At 42.1% G+C, this 20,292-nt stretch overlaps 1 protein-coding gene across 4 annotated transcripts in view; it reads right to left on the bottom strand.

The window, feature by feature from the left end:
• LOC117831117 (poly [ADP-ribose] polymerase tankyrase-1-like) overlaps positions 1-20,292 on the bottom strand; it is a 175,665-nt gene that overhangs the window by 100,235 nt on the left and 55,138 nt on the right. For all 4 annotated transcript variants that reach the window (XM_034709639.1, XM_034709640.1, XM_034709642.1 and 1 more), the window contains 2 exons: positions 6,989-7,025; positions 226-301 (listed from right to left, as the gene is read on the bottom strand). In XM_034709639.1, coding sequence (XP_034565530.1) covers positions 226-301; positions 6,989-7,025 — 113 coding nt within the window. The remainder of the gene's footprint in view (positions 1-225; positions 302-6,988; positions 7,026-20,292) is intronic.

The raw sequence follows: 20,292 nt of genomic DNA, 5'->3' as shown, positions 1-20,292 counted from the left end.
CTGCTGAAGAGTGCCTGGATTATTTGATACAACAGAGTGCCAGAGCTGCCAATAACTGCATTGTTCTACTTTCTAGCTTGAAAATAAATAAATATATTCTCCCCCTTAAGCGCAAGTTTGATGGTTTTTGTAACTCTTATGACTTTCCTGAGGGGCAGTCATAAAGCAAACACTGAGCTCGGTGATGAGCTTGTTACTGCGTGTTTTTGTGTACGTTGCTCTTACCTTGCGGCCATCGCTTGCATGGCAGTTGACGTTGAGCGGAGTAAGCAGGGCCATTAGCTTCTCCTCGTTTCCACTCCTGCGAATGTACACATGCAAACACACATATGAGATAGAAAACATCCAACACTATAGAGGATTAGCACTGTGCCTCGGCAAGAGAGAGTGTGGGGGAGAAAATGAGGGCGAAGGAGATAAGAAGCTTGAAGGGAAAGGAGTGAGAAATTTCATCTGCAGGAAGAAAAAAACACAAGGATGGTTTGAAAGGTTGTGAGTGTTTTCTTGTAAACCTGACTGCATGAAGCTGAAAAAATTCTGTTAGCACAGAACAGTCAGTCCAGCTACAGGACAGGAGTTAAGCTCTTGTGCATGTGGTTGGTGTGTGTTTGCTGTGTGTAAGGCTTGGTGCCCTGGCATGGTGACCACCGGGGAAGTGTTGCCAAGGCATGATCCCTGTGACAGCCGTAAAGGAAGAAGCTGTCGGATGGGAAGAAAGGGATTATTCTTCTATTCTTTTATGTCCCCCTTCCTCTCCCTGTTTCTATTTGCCTCTGTTGTAATGCTTTGGGCCTCTGCTTCCTTCTTTTTGTTTCTCATTCACTCTCTGTCCAGAAAGACATCAACATCCCTTCCATCCCTCCTCTAACTCCTTCTGTTTTCCACCAACTGCGCTGAATTGATCTCTCTAGCTTTCCACCCTTTACCCTATTCACATCTTAGCTCTCCATCTTTACCCTCCCTCTCTGTATAAGATCTCTCCACTACACCTTTACCTCCAGGCTTGAGCATCTACTTTTTATTCCTCACATTCTTTATCTCTCTTTTTCTACCAATCTCTTAATGCTGTTACTCAAGCCAAAGGTAGCCTTCATTTCATGGCACACAACATCACGAGGTTTAAACAGAGACAAAAGACAAGGTGTGGTGTGTGTGAGTGCTCGTCTTTTTAAAAGATGTACAAAGAGCAAAACTGGGCCGAGTTAGTTATCAAAAAGATATGGATCAAATCAAAAGACAAAATGAAACTTTAAGAATAGTTAGGCATTCTGGGAAACACTTTTGTTCACCTTCTTGACAAGAATCACTTTGATATCAGCGATGTCTGTTTAAAAGATAGAAAACAACACCATGGAGGCGGAGCCAAGCTCACCGTTTCATCTGTTTTAGACTTAATGCTAAGCTAAGCTAGGCTAAGCTAAGAGCACATACACTATATTACCAAAAGTATTCGCTCACCTGCCTTGACTCACATATGAACTTAAGTGCCATCCCATTCCTAACCCATAGGGTTCAATATGATATCGGTCCACCTTTTGCAGCTATTACAGCTTCAACTCTTCTGGGAAGGCTGTCCACAAGGTTGAGGAGTGTGTTTATAGGAATTGTTGACCATTCTTCCAAAAGCGCATTGGTGAGGTCACACACTGATGTTGGTCGAGAAGGCCTGGATCTCAGTCTCCGCTCTAATTCATCCCAAAGGTGTTCTATCGGGTTCAGGTCAGGACTCTGTGCAGGCCAGTCAAGTTCATCCACACCAGACTCTGTCATCCATGTCTTTATGGACCTTGCTGTGTGCACTGGTGCACAGTCATGTTGGAAGAGGAAGGGGCCCGCTCCAAACTGTTCCCACAAGGTTGGGAGAATGGAATTGTCCAAAATGGTTTGGTATCCTGAGGCATTCAAAGTTCCTTTCACTGGAACTAAGGGGCCAAGCCCAGATCCTGAAAATCAACCCCACAACATAATTCCTCCTCCACCTAATTTCACACTTGGCACAATGCAGTCCGAAATGTACCGTTCTCCTGGCAACCTCCAAACCCAGACTCGTCCATCAGATTGCCAGATGGAAAAGCGTGATTCGTCACTCCAGAGAACGCGTCTCCACTGCTCTATGGTCCAGTGGCGGCGTGCTTTACACCACTGCATCCGATGCATTGCATCGCACTTGGTGATGTATGGCTTGGATGCAGCTGCTCGGCCATGGAAACCCATTCCATGAAGCTCTCTGCGTACTGTACTTGGGCTAATCTGAAGGCCACATGAAGTTTGGAGCTCTGTAGCAACTGACTGTGCAGAAAGTCGGCGACCTCTTTGCACTATGCGCCTCAGCATCCGCTGACCCCTCTCCGTCAGTTTACAGGGCCTACCACTTCGTGGCTGAGTTGCTGTTGTTCCCAAATTCTTCCATTTTCTTATAATAAAGCTGACAGTTGACTGTGGAATATTTAGGAGCGAGGAAATTTCACGACTGGATTTGTTGCACAGGTGGCATCCTATGACAGTTCCACGTTGGAATTCACTGAGCTCCTGAGAGCGACCCATTCTTTCACAAGTGTTTGTAAAAACAGTCTGCATGCCTAGGTGCTTGATTTTATACACCTGTGGCCAGGCCAAGTGATTAGGACACCTGATTCTGATCATTTGGATGGGTGAGCGAATACTTTTGGTAATATAGTGTAGTTCCCAGTTCCATTTCTAAGAGGTAGAAGGGACAATTGGTCAAATTTAAAAGACCATCAGCAGAACAAATTGTTACCAACTGCTAGTGTTGTAGTCAAGACCACATTAACCGAGACCAAGACATGTCCGAGACCAGAGTGCACAGAGACCAAGACGAGACCAAGACATTTAGGGATCGAGACCGAGTCAAGACCAAGACCAAGGCAGGGCAAGACAGGAACAAGACCAAGACATCTAGGGATCGAGACCAACCGAGTCAAGACCAAGACCAAGGCAGGGCAAGACAGAGACAAGACCAAGACCATATATATCAACAAAAAAATCATGATGAGAGTTAACAAAATAAAAGGCTTCTGTTTATTTGATTTAAGTTTGCTTTAAATACAATTGAAAGCAACACACAAGGTTTGGTTTTGTCTTTGTTGCCTTTCTTTTGACGCGCTGAGAGAGACTTTTGACTCCTTAAGTTTCAGTTTGGTCGTCGTTAGTTTAACTTTGGCTTTAGATCAGAGATAAAAATGTGTTTCTGTTGTCTGTGATCTCAGGAGAGGTTGGAGGTCGTATCAGTAGCTGAGCAGGATTTTTTCAAGCCTTTTCTTCTCATTAGTTGTGCATTTTCTATTTTCTAATATTTGTAGTGTTTTGATCTGATGGGTTAAAGGTGTTGACTGTGGTAATCCTGTGGCAGGTATTTAGCTGTGCCCTTCTCTCAGTGTGCCTCCACAGTTTGTTACTGAATGTCTATTTATTGCTTAATTAAACGTCTTAGCAGACATCTCTGGTCACGGGCACACACACAGTCTCTCCTCCTGTTGTCTGTCTCCATTCATTAATGCATGAGTGCAGGGTTCTGACTGGTCTTGATATAAAATACAGAGTCCACCCAGATCCGAGACGAAACCGAGACCTTAAATAAGTGGTCTCGGGACCAAGACCGGTCTCCAGTACTACAACACTACCAACAGCAATCTCCAATCTGAATAACAACTTCAAATTTACCTATGTTTATTTGGATGTTTAAAGTAGAGCATGTGTGCATTTAGTCACCAAAATGATAAAAGCATCATTGCCACAATTAAAAGTTGCTTTAATTGGTTAGTTATTAGTATGTTTTATAACTGTTGGCCTGAAATGACGGTCAAATGTTGTGTCTGAGCTGTAGCGCAGCCATCTGCCACTAGACAGGGCTGTAGCCCCATTAAATTGCTACTGCCATAATGCTACAATGCTCTACAACCCAGATGTAAACAAGCACAGATGACAGTTGGCATCTCGTAGCGTGGCATGATTCAGCTGTGTTTTGATGTAGAAAACAGTTAAATTTATTTATTTATTTAAAGGGACAGTGCATATTAATGAAAATTTAAGCATAGCATCCATGTGAATATGCTAGAGTTAGCCATAAGGCTAATTTTCATCAGTAGTCCCGGCAGGTCAAAAAGATGTATGTGTATGTAGGCTGTGTCCAGTTAAACTGCCATAGAACCACTTGATGGAGGCAATGGTTTTTTTAAACCACCTACTATACTATCAGTACATACTGATTTGGCCAAAATTCAGCATGTAGTATGTGAACAAGAGCAAAATCTGCAGTATGACATAACTCCCCGGATGTCTACTGATTCGGGAAAATTTCACAGTATGCATCGGACCAGTCTGCCTCGCGTACTGTTTCCCACAATGCACTGCGCTCGTTCGTCTTTTTCTTTCCTCTTCTTTTTTGACGGGGAGAACTCAGTTTGTATGTGCTGTGAAAATGATTAAATTCCATATAAACCACTTCTTAACTTTTTAAATTAGTGTGTGTAAATGGTAATGCTAAAGAAGCAGTTTATCAATCAGCTCTGCCGTTGTTTACTTCTGCATTCTGAAACCGGAAATCCAGTGACGTCTGACCCAGCATACTGCAAAAACAGATCCAACAGAACAGTCAGACTACAGACTAAATTGAAACGCAGCATGTAGTAGGCAGTACCTACTGCCTACTGCCTGCTACATACTACCTACTAATGTAGTAGGCAGTACCTACTGCCGTTTCGAAAACAGCCAAAGTGTAACCTGCATGTGGACGATTACCTGTGAGTAGCACCAAAGGCCTGTGGGGCTAGCTCTGCTAATGTTAGCCGCACTCAATAAAACAATCCTGTGTTTAGCCATGTTAAATAAATTGTGCCCAATCTGTTTTCTAAGTGTTTTCTTAAACATACACATAAAGATTAGTCAGAATTTCTATTATGGTTTATTCAACCAGGAAATTAGTGAGTTCAGACTATCATCAGCTGACACCTTTGTACAGACCAAGTAAGCAACCATAGTGCAATAAGCAGCTCAGGAGCTGGTGTTTGACTGGGCTAAAAGAAGTGTGCAGTGCTTATTGGATTTTCATTCATGAAGTAGACAAAAGCATGATTCTAAATGAATGCTAATGTTGCTTTGTAAACAAGGGACTGTATGCTAACATGTCAGTCTTGTATTTAAAGAACTAGATCCATATAATACAGCAGGTTTGTACCTTAAATAAAAAGCCTGTTTGGGAGTTTTTTTTCTTTTCAAGTGTAAAGGAACTCTATGTAAAGAAATATTCCTTTTTGAATGATAAATCATAAAGCAACCGATACCTGCCGTTTTCCAATATTTACAGCTGATAAACCATAAGGGAGAGAGACAGTACACCCTGAATGACAGCTGATAGCTTAGTGGCAGCCTGTTTTTGATATTCCATGTGTTGCTATAACTCATGGAGTGATTTCCCTACTAGCCTCTGTACAACCATTTAACCATGTTCTACCTAGTCTTCTTTTATAACACTGTGCAGGGATGCTATCTGGGCCACAAACACAACTGGAAAAAAATACAGTAAAAAAACAACATCCCATAAGCTCTGTGTGGGAGTTATTTGACCAAACAAACACTACAAAAATAAAATAAAAACAACTTTGTGAAAAATGACACTGGTGATGTGCCAGTCAGTGGCTCAGCTGTGATAGAGGCACACTGAGTTCACAGTTCACCCTTAAACAGCCTGCTGACCCCATAATACACTGGGGCACCGCTATGCTAGGGCAGCTGCTGTGTGTGTGTGTGTGTGTGTGTGTGTGTGTGTGTGTGTGTGTGTGTGTGTGTGTGTGTGTGTGTGTGAGTGTGAGTGTGTGTGCTTGTCCGTGCCCAGGAGAGAGAGGGGGGAGAGAGAGAGAGGGAGATAGGGAGGGAGGCTGTTGAGGCATTGAGCGCTCAGCCACCCACACACAATCCCAAACGAGAGCTATGCCATTTCCACATGCAAGAGACCAAAACACACACACACACACACACACACACACACACACACACACACACACACACACACACACACACACACACACACACACACACACACACACACACACACACACACACACACACACACACACACATTGCCCACCTGCATTGCCTAAAACCAAAACAAGCCCTCGAAAAACACAAGTGCCCATGGCCCACATGTTTTGAGCTCTCTGGATCTGAACCACCTGTCTAGTGCTGTGTTTGTTTGTGTGTTTTGGTGTGTGTGTGTGTGGTGGTGATAAAGGGATGAAAGGAACATGTGATAAACAGTTTGACACAAGGGAAAAATGAAGCAGCAGAACGACAAATTGAAAGGAATATCTAGGGGAGCAACAAATAATGAAATTCAAACAGAAGTAGAGAGAAAATTATCAGAGGAGAGAAAGCAAGGCAGAAAAACAAAGGAGAGGAGAGGATCTAACATCAGGGAGAAAGGGGGATGAGGAAATAGGAAAGATGAAATAGGAAGGAGAAAATACAAAAAGGAGGAAGAAGAAGTGAAGGGAAATAATGAGACAGGAAAAGACCGGAAATGAGGAACAAGGGAGGTGCTGAAAGGAATGAGAGGAAGCATGAAAAACAAGAAAGGAAAGTGTAGGAAACAAGGACAGGAAACAGAAAACAGAAGTGGACTAGAAAGGAAGCAGAGAAGACAGACAACAGGGAAAAAAGATAAGAAGGGGAAACAAAGAAAATGGAGAAGAGGAAATGAGAAGTAATGGTGAAAATGGATGAGAGTGGAGCCGATAAGGGAGCAGAGGAATGAAGAGTGGAGGGGAGGGAGGGGAGGGGAGGGGAGGCAAACAGGAGAAGAAAGTAAGCTTGGAAACAAGGGATGAGAGGAAGAAGAACTGAACAGGTGCATAAAGAAGAAGAAGAAGAAAAGGAAGCAAGAGGGGGAAACATGAAAGGGTGTCACAAAGAAGGAAAAAGAAAGCAAACAAGGAAAAGAAAACAAAGAGCATGCCGACAGAGTGGTACTCACCTCGCAGCCTCCAGCAGCTCATCCTTCTTGTATTCACCTAGATGATTACAGAAGATCATGGTGTCAGACAGCTGGCCACTAACACACAGCGACCACACACATACACACATGTTCAAGCACAGAGCACCAACACACACATGTAAAGACACAAACACAAACAGAGGAAGGATCTATCTATAGAAAGGAAGACACCATCTCTCTTTCTTTCTTTCTATCTATCTCTCCTCCTCTGCCCCCCCCACCTCCCCCCCTCCTCCCTTTCTCTGCCTTTCTTGCTCAGTGCGCACCCCTCTGGCTCCGGTTGCCGTGACGATGCGTTGCCGGCAGCGACCACAGCACGTTCATTGTTTGGGCGAGGAGCGGCAGACTGACACGCGCGCTGCCTCTATCCGTCCGTGGGTCCGTCCATCCCTCCCTCCTTTGCCGCGTTTGTCCCTCGTTTCACGGCTGCCGCTCATTTTGGTAACCATCTTCCCTCGTTCTCCATCATCTGTCTCTCTCTCTTTTTTTCTCTCTCTCTCGGTCTCCCTGCTTTTTTTTTTTTTTTCCTGTGGGCTCAGGAGGCGCAGTTACCATAAAAAAAAACACAACAGAAATAAACAAACCCCTCCCCCTTCCTCTCTCTCCCTCTCTCCTGCTCTCTCTCTCTCCCTCTCCCAGCCCTGCCCCCCTGTTACTACAGTCACAACACACACACCTTCCCATATGTGTCTGTTCTGCCTGGGAATCAGACAAGGGAGGGGGGGACAGACGCCATCCTCAGACATGTAATATTTAACATTCAGCCTGATTCATGCGTCTGTTTAAGTGATGGCAGGTCTAATTCACATGATTGTCAGTCTCCCCTTTAAAGACACACTATGTGACACTCATATGAACTATGGGTGACTGAAAACAGACTGACCATGTCAATATCAGACTTAACTGTATTATACATGTTCCACATATCTCCTAATCAGTCTGACAAATCCAGTTTAGACCTGATAGATTTACTCACGCCCTTTGTACCTTTTGTATTGGTACTTAAAGGGAAAATTCAACTTTCTGAGAAGTAGCGTTTGATTGTATACTTCACTTCACTGCGTTTGCGCACCTCATAACACTGATTACAATAAACAACAAAATAAAAGCAGACCAGGTGAAATCATTTCAGACTTCTTAAACCCATAAATAATAAAGTAACATGTCAGTCTTCCCAGAATGCATCTTCTATCACAACCCGCTTCCTCATTATGCCCGTCTTCATTTAAATGTCTCATGTGACTCTTGTTACAAGCTTTGTTCTAAAAAAAAATGTTAACTGTATGCCCACTTTGATATTATCCTGAACCAGGAGATGGTTTAGTTGAGGCAAATTTGGGTCCAAAATATCACCCATGATACATCTATCAAGGGGTAGAACGATTATTGTCCGGGCCAATTGTCGGCGCCGATATTCGGCATTTTGACGCATATCTGCATTAGCTTTTTTTTAAAAATCCGACGGCTGATAAGAGATCAATTTAAAACTGGGTTATATTGGCTTGAAATGCACTAAATCACATGGCAGAAATGACACTGTCTGCAGAAACCGTAGCCTAGCTTGCGTTCCATTTCTCCTGCAGATTCTCATTACAGGAGACAAGCTGAGCAGCATCTGTTGTGGCCCCTACAATTACTAGTGATTTAAAACTCATACAACCACACTTAAAAAACACTGAAATATCCCCATAAAGCAAAGATAAGTGAAAGATTAACATTTCAGTTATATTGACATTTTGGAAAAAACTTTATTTACTGTAGAAAATTTAGGGAGCTATTTATTTGTTTAAGTTTTCAATGAACTTTTATAAGACATGCTGCTGAGCCGGGGAGCTCCTGGCACTTTGTGTTAGAATTTTAAAACAAAGATGTCTATTGTCTAAGATAAAAAAAAACTTTAACATGTTGCAAATCAGAAAAGCTGTCTAATCAACATATGCTTAAAGGCATTTAAACAAAGTTAAGTGTTGGAGTTTGTATTATTAAAAATGTTGACGCCAATATTTCCCCTTTTACTGCAAATGAATATCGGCTCCAAATATCAGTTATCGGCCTCCTTGGCTACTATTAATTGGTTATCGGTATTGGCCCTGAAAAAACCATATAGGTCTATCTCTACATCTATCATATTTTGTTTGTATGCCGCTTCTAAATAAAATATCAAGTTCTGGTTTTAAGGGAGTTTCTCTTTGGGTGCACTGCATTGCTCTGTGCTTTAGGGGTAGTTACATATTGGAGATGCTAAAATTCTTTGATAGTATAGCCCGACTCTGTTTCCCTATTAAAATGCCTCTTATGATGATGCAACCAAGGCTTTTATTTTGAAGGACATTTTGGCCATATACGCATTTAACTGAAGTTTAACATCAAAATGTTGAATGTGAAGCTGCAGGCTCTAACCATTGTTTGCACCCCAACATCTCATCGAGGTAAACAATGTTTTTGTACAGAAAACAGTATGACAAAGTCCAACCTAGCAGCAGCTTCAACTAAAAAGTGTCTTCAGGGTTTATTCACACAGGGAAACCAATATGCAAAATCACCAGCACGTCTATGCAACAACATCCAGCATCTCTGAAAGAGGCCTCTGAGGCAGAGAGAGGTTTAAAATGGAAATAGGAAATAAAAGAAATCAAAGGCAGACAGAGAGGTAAATGAAATTCAGATAAACAGAAAGAGGATGAGGAGGATGGGCTGTGTGTACAGGGCCCAGGCTATAAGGGGTGGGGTGGGGTGAGGAGTGAAGAAGAAAGGTTATAGAGAAGGGAAAAGGGGGAGGAGGTAGGAACAAAGGATTTGCAGATGAAAGAGAGAAGGGATGATTAGGGATCTGGAAACTGACATGCATGGATTTGACACAGTATAATTGGTGTTAGCGAGGCTAAGGCGGAACAGTCGGAGGAAGAAAGGGGGGGAGGCGGAGAGGGGCAGAGAGATAGAAAAATATGAATACAAAGAGAGAAGAGAAGAGAAGAGTGTGTGAGAGATCAAGACGGTAAATTAGATGATGTAGTTTTAAACCAATTTATTTTACATTACACACCTGAAACACCTAACATCTACCGGGTAACATTTTCATTAGGATTCTGATTGTTACCATCACCATTAAGGAGCACCACATTTACATGTTTTGGATGCTTTTTTTAAGTTCTGCTGTTTGTTTTGGCTGTGAAATATTCTGACTATCTTTACAACACTCCTCCAAACATGAGATTGTTTTGCCTAGAGGAAATGGAAAGCCACTTAAACAGGTCATGACACTTCATTATAGCCTGAGTGTGTTCAGCCATGATTGATAATAACCTCTCTGAGCAGCAGCAGATTTCTAAACAACAACAGAAAACACTACGAGTGATTTCCTGCTCATGCTAAACTGTTCCTCCTTCCACTTCTTCGGCTATGACTAATTTCTGGAAGTGACTCAGTCTCCCAAATCAATCAAAGTGTAACTTACACCCCGGCGGAAAAAAAGACACATTCCATATCATTATGTTCAGCTGAGTCTGCTGTCATCCACAGTGAGCAAATAAAGACTTGGGAATAAATTGTTGCCACTGTGAGATATACTTTTTGCTCAGCTACAATTTGCTTCCAATAATATTCATGCTTTGAAGGCAGGAGTGATTGTGACTCAGCAATTTTAATTATTCCCTCTCTCTCTCTCTCGCTCTCTCTCTCTCTCTGTCTTAGACACACACACACACACACACAGACAGACACTCTCACACACACACACAAACACAAACGGACACAGACAGAGGTTATTTGAGTATGGCTGTTAATCAGCTGCACTCTGCTGGACTATAACTCCCACATCTCAGACACTTTACAATAACATATTTAACATTTTTACACTGCAGAAATGTTGCTTCTGTATCTTTTAAATGATAATATTTTCATTTCTCAAAAAAAAATATGTTATGTTCATTAACAGCTTATCTGAAATCTACATATAACTGTATAGACAGTTAGACCATAACTCCCACACCTTAGACACTTCACAGCAAAATAACAATTTAACATTTTCACACTGCAGAATTTCTGATTCTGTATCTTTTGAATGATTCTACTTTAATTTCTCAAACAAACATATTTTTGCTTCACAAGTTCAATAACAGCTTATCTGAAATCTACATATAACTGTGTTTACACAATTATATGTAGACTATAACTCCCATACCTTAGACACTTCATGTTAAAAAAACTATTTAACATTTTACACTGCAGAATTTATGCTTTTGTATATTTTAAATGATTCTACTTTATTTTCTCAAACAAAATATACTTTTGCTTTTCAAACTCATCAACAACTTATCTGAAATCTAAATATAAATGTGTGTATATGAACACACACACACACACACACACACACACACACACACACACACACACACACACACACACACACACACACACACACACACACACACACACACACACACACACACACACACACACACAATGCAGAAATGTTGTTTTCCTCCAAATCTTGATGTGAAAATATAGAGGTAGGACAAAAAAAGAGAAATGTTAAATTCAAAGTGATTCAACCCCATTTATGGATACTCAAAGGGCAAATTGTGGGATCAGTCTGAGTCAGTTTGAAATCCATCTAGGTGTTGGAAGCTGTCATGTAGAGCTGAATTAAACTCAACTTGGGTTTGACTTACAGTCTTGGCCAAAAGTTTTGAGAATGACACAAATATTACATTTTCACAAAGTCTGCTGCTTCAGGGTTTTTAGGTGTTTTTGTCAGATGTTTCTATGGTATAATGAAATACAATTAGAAGCATTTCATAAGTATGAAAAGATTTCATTGAGAATTACTCAGAATTCATGCAATAAGTCAATATTTGTAGTGTTGACCCTTCTTTTTCAAGACCTCTGCAATTCTCCCTGGCATGCTGTCAATCAACTTCTGGACCAAATCCTGACTGATGGCAGTCCATTCTTGCATAATCAATGCTTGGAGTTTGTCAGAATTTGTGGGTTTTTGATTGTCCACCCGCCTCTTGAGGATTGACCACAAGTTCTCAATGGGATTAAGATCTGGGGAGTTTCCTGGCCAAGGGCCCAAAATCTTAATGTTTTGTTCCCCGAGCCATTTTGTTATGACTTTTGCTTTATGGCAAGGTGCTCCATCATGCTGGAAAAGGCATTCTTCATCACCAAACTGCCCTTGGATGGTTGGGAGAAGTTGCTCTGGGAGGACGTTCTGGTACCATTCTTTATTCATGGCTGTGTTTTTAGGCAAGATTGTGAGAGAGCCCACTCCCTTGACCGAAAAGCAACCCCACACATGAATGGTCTCAGGATGCTTCACTGTTGGCAAGAGACAGGACTGATGGTAGCGCTCACCTCGTCTTCTCCGAACAAGCCTTCCTCCAGATGCCCCAAACAATCGGAAAGGGGATTCATCAGAGAAAATGACTTTACCCCAGTCCTCAGCAGTCCAGTCCCTGTACCTTCTGCAGAATATCAGTCTGTCCCTGATGTTTTTACTGGAGAGAAGTGGCTTCTTTGCTGCCCTCCTTGACACCAGGCCTTCCTCCAAAAGTCTTCGCCTCACTGTGCGTGCAGATGCACTCACACCTGCCTGCTGCCATTCCTGAGCAAGCTCTGCACTGGTGGTGGCCCGATCCCGCAGCTGTAACACCTTCAGGAGACGGTCCTGGCGCTTGCTGGACTTTCTTGGGCGCCCTGGAGCCTGTTTGGCAACAATTGAACCTCTCTCCTTGAAGTTCTTGATGATTCGATAGACGGTTGACTGAGGTGCAATCTTACTCGCTGCTATAAACTTCCCTGTTAGGCCCTTTTTGTGCAATGCAATGATGGCTGCACGTGTTTCCTTGCAGGTAACCATGGCTAACAGATGAGGAACAATGGTGTCATGCACCACCTTCCTTTTAAAGTGTCCAGTCACTCAATCATGACAGATTGATCGCCAGCCTTGTCCTCATCAACACCCACACGTGTGTTAATGTGTGTGACACCTGTGTGTCATTGAAATGATGTTAGCTGGTCCTTTTGTGGCAGGGCTGAAATGCAGTGGAAATGTGTTTTTGGTGATAAAGTTCATTTTCAAGGCAAAGAGGGACTTTGCAATTAATTGCAGTTGAGCTGATCACTCCTCATAACATTCTGGAGTATATGCAATTTGCCATTATAAAAACTGAAACAGCAGACTTTGTGAAAATTAATAGTTGTGTCATTCTCAAAACTTTTGGCCATGACTGTACATGAAAGGAGAGTTTTCAGTTGTTGTTTCTGTGCGTATTACCACTAGGAGTCGCCAAAGACACCAATTCTGCAACTCATATGGCTAATGCACTGGTTCTCAACCTTGGGGTCTCAAGATAATCTTTGGGGGTCACTTTATGGTTGTGGAGGAAAAAAAAAAAAAAGATGGCATATTAAAAATGAAGTAACATCTTCTTGACAGGGAATGTTTTATTTATTACAACGCCTGTACCAGCAGCAGTGCTGTTTCAGCAGGTTGGCTCCTTGAGTTGCTGTCAGCCCACTCTTTCTTTTTAAGTTTTTACTCAAACCAACATCATAAACTTTTTATTATTCAAATTCTACTGGCTTCTTCAAAGTCATTAAGACAGATTCTAAACAGGCAAGAGCTAAACTTAGTGTGCTTAACTGTAAATTATAATCATACCCGGAAAAAATTATAATAATGACAAAATATATGCCTATACTTACGACTGTTAGCTTAACAGGTTGTTTGCAATACCTTTACAGGGCAGGTTTGGGGTAAAGCTATTAGAAAAAAACCTTATTTATATTTAAAACAGATCCTTCTTTTTCATACAGATGCAAAAACACCTGTATATGCAACTATATATGGCTGCTGCAGCTCTCTCTCTGTGTCTCTCCCCTCTGTTGTTGACTGCTCCTTCAGTTGGCTGTTGTTTCTCCTCTGACTGTTCACAACTTCAGTGTGAAGAGAGGCCGCAATTAGAGCCAAAAGCTGTATTTACCTCCATTAAAATCGAGGAGGCTCAGAAATCAAACTAAGTGACTCATTCTTTCGGTCTGTCAATCGATGTCTGCCCCGCCTCAGCACTGCAGACAGCGCCGTGGCCTCATGGGGGATGGAGAGGGAAAGGTTGAGAACCACTGCAAAAACATTCAGAATTTCCAAGTGACTGGACCCTATGTCCTGATAACTTCATTGGATCTGCTGTTGTTTGAATAAATAAAATGTGCCTGCACACGTCATACCCTGCGGCGACCGCTTTGATGAAGTGACTCGATGTTAATGATAGCAACAGACAGGGAAAGCACAAAGGATGTGAGAGGGAGGGACCAACTTATCCAAATAGCTTCTACTAAGTGGGTCTGAAATGACTGCTTGCTCATTGTTTGTGAATTACAATGTCGGCAAAACACTTCAAATATCAATTATTAATAGGAAAGTATTCTTTTTAGTGTCTGCAAGAGATAACATGTTGGCTGCACTTATTCACAGATACAGAAATACAGCACACCTGGTTAGAAACAGAAAGGTGTATGTTTTTAAGTATGTATGAGCACATTGGAGTCTGACAGTACACTGTGTGTGTGTGTGTGTGTGTGTGTGTGTGTGTGTGTGTGTGTGTGTGTGTGTGTGTGTGTGTGTGGGCAATCCTGCTGACTCCAAACAGAAGAGACAAGGACAGGTTAAAGCTTGGGACAGGATAGCTGCCTCCTGAATGATGATATAATGTGTGTTTTTGTGTGTAAGTGTACGCGTGTGTTTCTGTGTGTGTGGGTATGAGTGTGTGTTTGCGTGTCTGTGTCACTCCCTAGGCAGAGTGCAGTAGACACCAGATATCACTGTTTGAATTCCAATTACTGTATGCTTGAAAGCATGACTTCCTCTGCCTACATGCATGTGTGTGTGGGCCTGTGTCTGTGTGTATGTGTGTGTATGCATTATTCCAGGGCTGTGCACAGGTGAGTAAGAGTCAATGTCAAACTGTACCAACACTAAATATATCCTATATATAACTTGACCATGCAGCAAGAACTGAGCATACTCTGTGTGTGTGTGTGTGTGTGTGTGTGTGTGTGTGTGTGTGTGTGTGTGTGTGTGTGTGTGTGTGTGTGTGTGTGTGTGTGTGTGTGTGTGTGTGTGTGTGTCTGTCTGTGTACCAAGTTGTTCTACAGGCACAGATGATGCTGACTGATGCTGACTGGACCGTGAGTCGCCTCAGTGCCCAGCTGTCTGCTTGTGTGTGTGTGTGTGTGTGTGTGTTCAAATCAAATATCATTTGTTGTAGAAGCAGTTTATCTGCTGTTATACAACAACTGGCTTTGAGTCAGGAGTTGAGAGATCCACTTATAACCTCAGCAAGGTCGCAACTGCTGAGGTTGTGAGTGGATCAGTGGGCGCTGAAACCAATCAAAAAGAGGGGGGGGAGGGAATAAATGGAGGTGAGGTGAACGGAAATTATTAAAGTGGGACGTTTGGGCACTTTGCTGGCTCAGCTTACCTTACACACTATCAACACCTACACCACACTATGTGAATAATTGCTTAACACAGTGCACCAGAGAGAAATGGTAAAATGGACTGTTTATATTTCACTTGCTCTAGAAGAATGTTTAATTAAATTGCATCTCATTCACACCCCATTTATATACTATTGGCAGTGAATGCCATCAGTCCTAACTAATCCCATTCACACACCAATGGCACAGCCACCAGGGGAAGTTTGGCCTTCAGTGTCTTGCCCCAGGACACTTTGGCATGTGGACAGCAGGACCTGGGATCAAACCCACAGCCTTCTGATAGGGAGCTGCCAACTTTACCACTGAGCCTCAGCCGCACCTGTGAGGATTAACTGCTTTGATAGGTATGAAGCCAGGTGTTGTAATCAAGGTACATTAGTCTGAACAGCCAGATTACTTTATTTAAACTTACTTTATTATTGCAGCAACCCTGGCAATTACAACATACTGTGGGTATAGCCACAGCCACAGGTGTGCACTAGGGTTTATAACAGTGAAATATGATGTCATAATTTGACATGCTTATCTTTAATGCCTGTCACTATTGCTGCCATATTTGTGATTGGGATATGATGGACCACTGTGTAAACATGGGTCGCCAAGATCAACACAAACTAAAGGTTACTTACAGTGGTCTCGTGTAGCCACTGTTTTCATTGTTTGTCTGGGCTTGGTGAGTAAAGGTCAACCCACTGAAGCATGTAATTGGTGTTGTACTCATAATGTTGTCGGACTGAGCGCAGCATATTAGGGTTAGAAACATGAATGCTCAAGTCTGTTACTGACTTCCTGAAGGAGTGATGGAGTAACAACCGTTCGAGAGTCGTAAGGTACTGGATTTCACCAAATGTGGTCAATCCATCCCAGGACTTTGTTCTATCTTGAGGCCTTGCTCCCTTTTGGGGGAAACAGTCCATCTTGAATGACCAGCTGTACATGGAAAATGTGTTATCTTTAAAAATATAATAGCCGGAAATGAGAGAACTGGATTATTTAATGGCTATTGAGAGCCTTAAATATAAGGGCCATTCATCAAAATTATAAATTGACTTTTCTGAACAGCCATCAGCAAAATAATATTCATCAAAAAGTCAGAGTTAAAATATTTACATGAGTGTCTTTTAACTGGTGAATGACCCAATCTTATGAGCAGAGGTCTCGTAAACTGACATTCTATGACTTTTGTTTGTATCTTAATAACTGTGTTACCTGAGTTTGTCAATACTTAAAAACTGTACTTATTTGTTATTATTTCTAGTATTATACAGGGCTGAAACGTAGTGTTATATATTAGCATAGCTTTAAAGCTGGGGTTGGTAATCAGATTTAGATCCACTTTTTGTTATGCTGGTTAAAATGATCTTTATGTCCTGATGGTAATCAATACATAATGTGTTCTTAAAAAAGAGTGAAGAAAAGCTGCTATCTACAGCCGGAGTAAACCTGGGGAAACACCAACCAATCACAGTTTTTGGGTGCCAAAATTTTAAACCATTCAAATCCCGTCTTGCCGTTCTGCCCGCCTCCTGCGCATACATTTCCTCAGCATTCACTCTGAGTCCCCGTCTCCTGCCTCTGCTTCCCCTGACTCTACTGACTGCCCCTCTCGCTCGACCTCGGGCCTGTCCCCTCTGACCAGATGAGGTGCTTTGCTCAGGACTGTAGTCCGGATCAGAGTCTAAAAAGCTCTCACCACGGGGGCTCTGACAAGCAGAAGAATGAATGACGTTCAGTAAGTCCTACAGAAATGTAGATGTACTGTAGCGTCCGTCTGGACGCTGTAGTGATGACGAGCCGATTCATGAACACGTTTAGTTTTAATAACCGGTCACTGTCGGCCGTGATCACGCCAACCAACAAAACAACAATCAATGTTTAAATGAATGAAGAACTTCTCCTCTTGTCTCTCCTCTCTCCAGCTCACACTCTCTACACCTCTCCTGATGCCTTCACTGACCGTCAACACTGTAGGAATTAAGAGCGTCTACACTGAACATGTTTAACAAACAGTAGAGCTGTTACAGTATTATATATGTGTTATAACTTTTCTCCTGATATCGTGTCACCAGTACAACTGGATAATGCTAGAATGACAGTTGTGAGTGCTAACAGCAGCCATGTTTGTTTGTGTTTTTAACTTTCACTATGAGAATGTTTTGGTGAGGACCGGTTTTGAATCAGTCACCATCATATGGTCGCAAGTCAGCGGCGCTCGTGCATGTGAGCGGGGGGAGGGGGGGGGGGGCGTCGTTTTGGAGGAGCTCTGAGGGAGGGGGGGAGGGGTTAGACGGAGTCCTGAGGGAATGCTACATTCAAATTCATGCTAGTTTTCCGAGACTGCCAACCCTAGCTTTAAGAAAAAGTAGAAAAACAAAGACAATACTAAGCAATCAATTAATCCTTATCTTTTGACATGAGCTTGAGTAACAAGTTATTTTAGATAACCATGAATGTTAGAGTAACCTGGATGCTATCAGTACATCTTTTCATTATCACAAGCTTGGAAATAATGGGACAAGAGAGCTCTGAGACAAGGATGAGGGGTTGCTATGTTAATCCAGCTCTACTCAAGCTACCAAAAAATTAATATGAATCTTTGAGCAAGCACCTTTGGTGTAGTGTTCACTTAGTCATATAAATGAGATGTTACTGGGAAATTGTCATGAATAGCGTAGTAACTTTGTGAAGACTCCACTGACAGAAGCAGAGAACAGCAGCCTGTAGGGGCACAGCATTGGTACCAAAGTTGACCACATTGAACCTGATAAAACCACAGGGCTTGTATAGAAAATACTATTGTTAATCGACTGTGTAAGAATTGTTTGAACTATAGAATGGTGCACAAAATTGTCAGTCATAGTGCTACCAAGCGTGCCGGATACGGCCCTGGTGGTGAGGCTTTCAGCAGTGTGTCTGCCCCCTGGTGGCTGGCTGCAGTATAGGTCAAAAAATCTGCCTCCCCCATTAATTTGAATGGGGGAGCAGTCAAACTTTAAAAAATAAATACACGTCGTAGGAATGTTTCTCACATCCGTATTCTGTGGTGATATGTAGTTAGTATTTCAATGTTTTGTGTTCAAGGCCTCTTTTTTCTGAAAAGTTTCTTCTTCGTTAGTTATTAGAGTTTAAAAAACGGGGTTTTACTTCCGGGTTTCCTTTGATTCACAGCCGCCGTAGAGGGAAACTTCAAAGGACACACAGCGTCTTGTGACGCTACGCTGTAGGGCGGAGCTTGTTACAGTGGCTTCACAGGCTCTGGCTGCACAATGGCTGCGCCCAGGAGAGGGATTTTTTGGCTTCAGAACTGTACAACGGGAAGAGGTGGAGCAACGCTGTCCATTTTTATTTACAGTCTATGAGTGCTACTCATGTGTTCTTATCTACCTTTAGTGCTTTTACTGCACTTGTTGTAACCCAAATGGGGGCGTGGTCGCTCCTCTCATGCATTGGTCATTCCTCTTTCAAGATACAAAGTATCCAAAATACAAATATCCTCTATTGATTACTCCAGGGGCTTCTACATACAGACACAGTGCCATGTTCCTGGTCCTTTAGTCAGTGTGGGAAGAACAATTTAAAATAATTTCCTTAGTTTCCTATCCTCAGAGCAACATTATGTCTGAGGGGTCTGAGAACATTTCCTGGATAGAAACTTTAAAAAACAGAAAGGGACGGGTATCAAGATCTGGTATTCTTTGGTATCAGTACGTGATTGGTCAGTACTGAAAGTATCAACATGCGAACAGACAAACAGCATTCCTATTTCTAACAATTACATTCTGTCTTCTTCAGTGTCGTTTTCATTCAATCATGTCATGCAAACATAGCTGGTAACTGTCCGCCAACTTCAGACAATGTCAAAGCACTGTCCTGGTCTAAAGCTGGAGAAAGTCCAGTAGGTCTGTATGGCAACACAGCAAAGTGTTAGGAAGGTTGGACTTAAACAAACTTGACTCTGGACAATTGTTCAGAGTTAAGTTTTATTAAGCTACTTCTAAAGCTGCCCCTTGCATACTATGTCCTCAGTAAAACATTTGAATCCTGGTGGCTCTGATGGCAATGATGCAGATGGGATTAGCCAAGCTGAAATGCAGGTAAGACACTTGGTTCTTTCACGTATGCTTGTGTTTACAGTCTTTGTCGACAACACAATTGTTTGAAACCACTGGTTTTCAGTTTGTGGATGTATGTTTAATTGAAGGAACATTGAATAGCCATAGCCACATGAGGAGTCATACAGTAGACAGACCAATCCACAGTGGGTTTCCAATTTTGTGGATCAGAGAAGCTACAATTTGAAAAAAGGTGAATCTTTCAACAACTTATCATATCTTTATTTTTTGTGCCAAATAATGGAGAGTGGTATTGATAGAAGTATTTGTATCAATGAGCAACATCTATCAATACTGGTACCAATCAAATCCTAATGAAACACAACTCTGGTACTGGGAAATGAGTCAACATACTGGAAAAGGCCAGCACACTTCTGTGTGGACTTCACTGTAACACTCATAAAAAAGACAAAAAGGAGATTATAACACCCACTCCTCAGATAAGAGGTAAATCCATAACAAATAGTTAGCTGTGGAAATGAATATGGGGAAGATGAGATTATATTCCAGCTGGCCTGAGTGTGACACACAAACAGGAGTCATGCAACAACCAAAAAGAAACACAACAGACTGTCGGCTCATTTCTCTGCATCTGATCCTCCGTAGTCTGACAACCACACAGGCTGGTCTGGCCCACTCCACACAGTGACTCATGATGGATGATGA

This window comes from Notolabrus celidotus, chromosome 19 (assembly GCF_009762535.1).
Source record: "Notolabrus celidotus isolate fNotCel1 chromosome 19, fNotCel1.pri, whole genome shotgun sequence".
NCBI lineage: Eukaryota > Metazoa > Chordata > Actinopteri > Labriformes > Labridae > Notolabrus > Notolabrus celidotus.
Note: the sequence above shows the minus strand (reverse complement) of the source record. Positions and strands in the feature narration are given on the sequence as shown.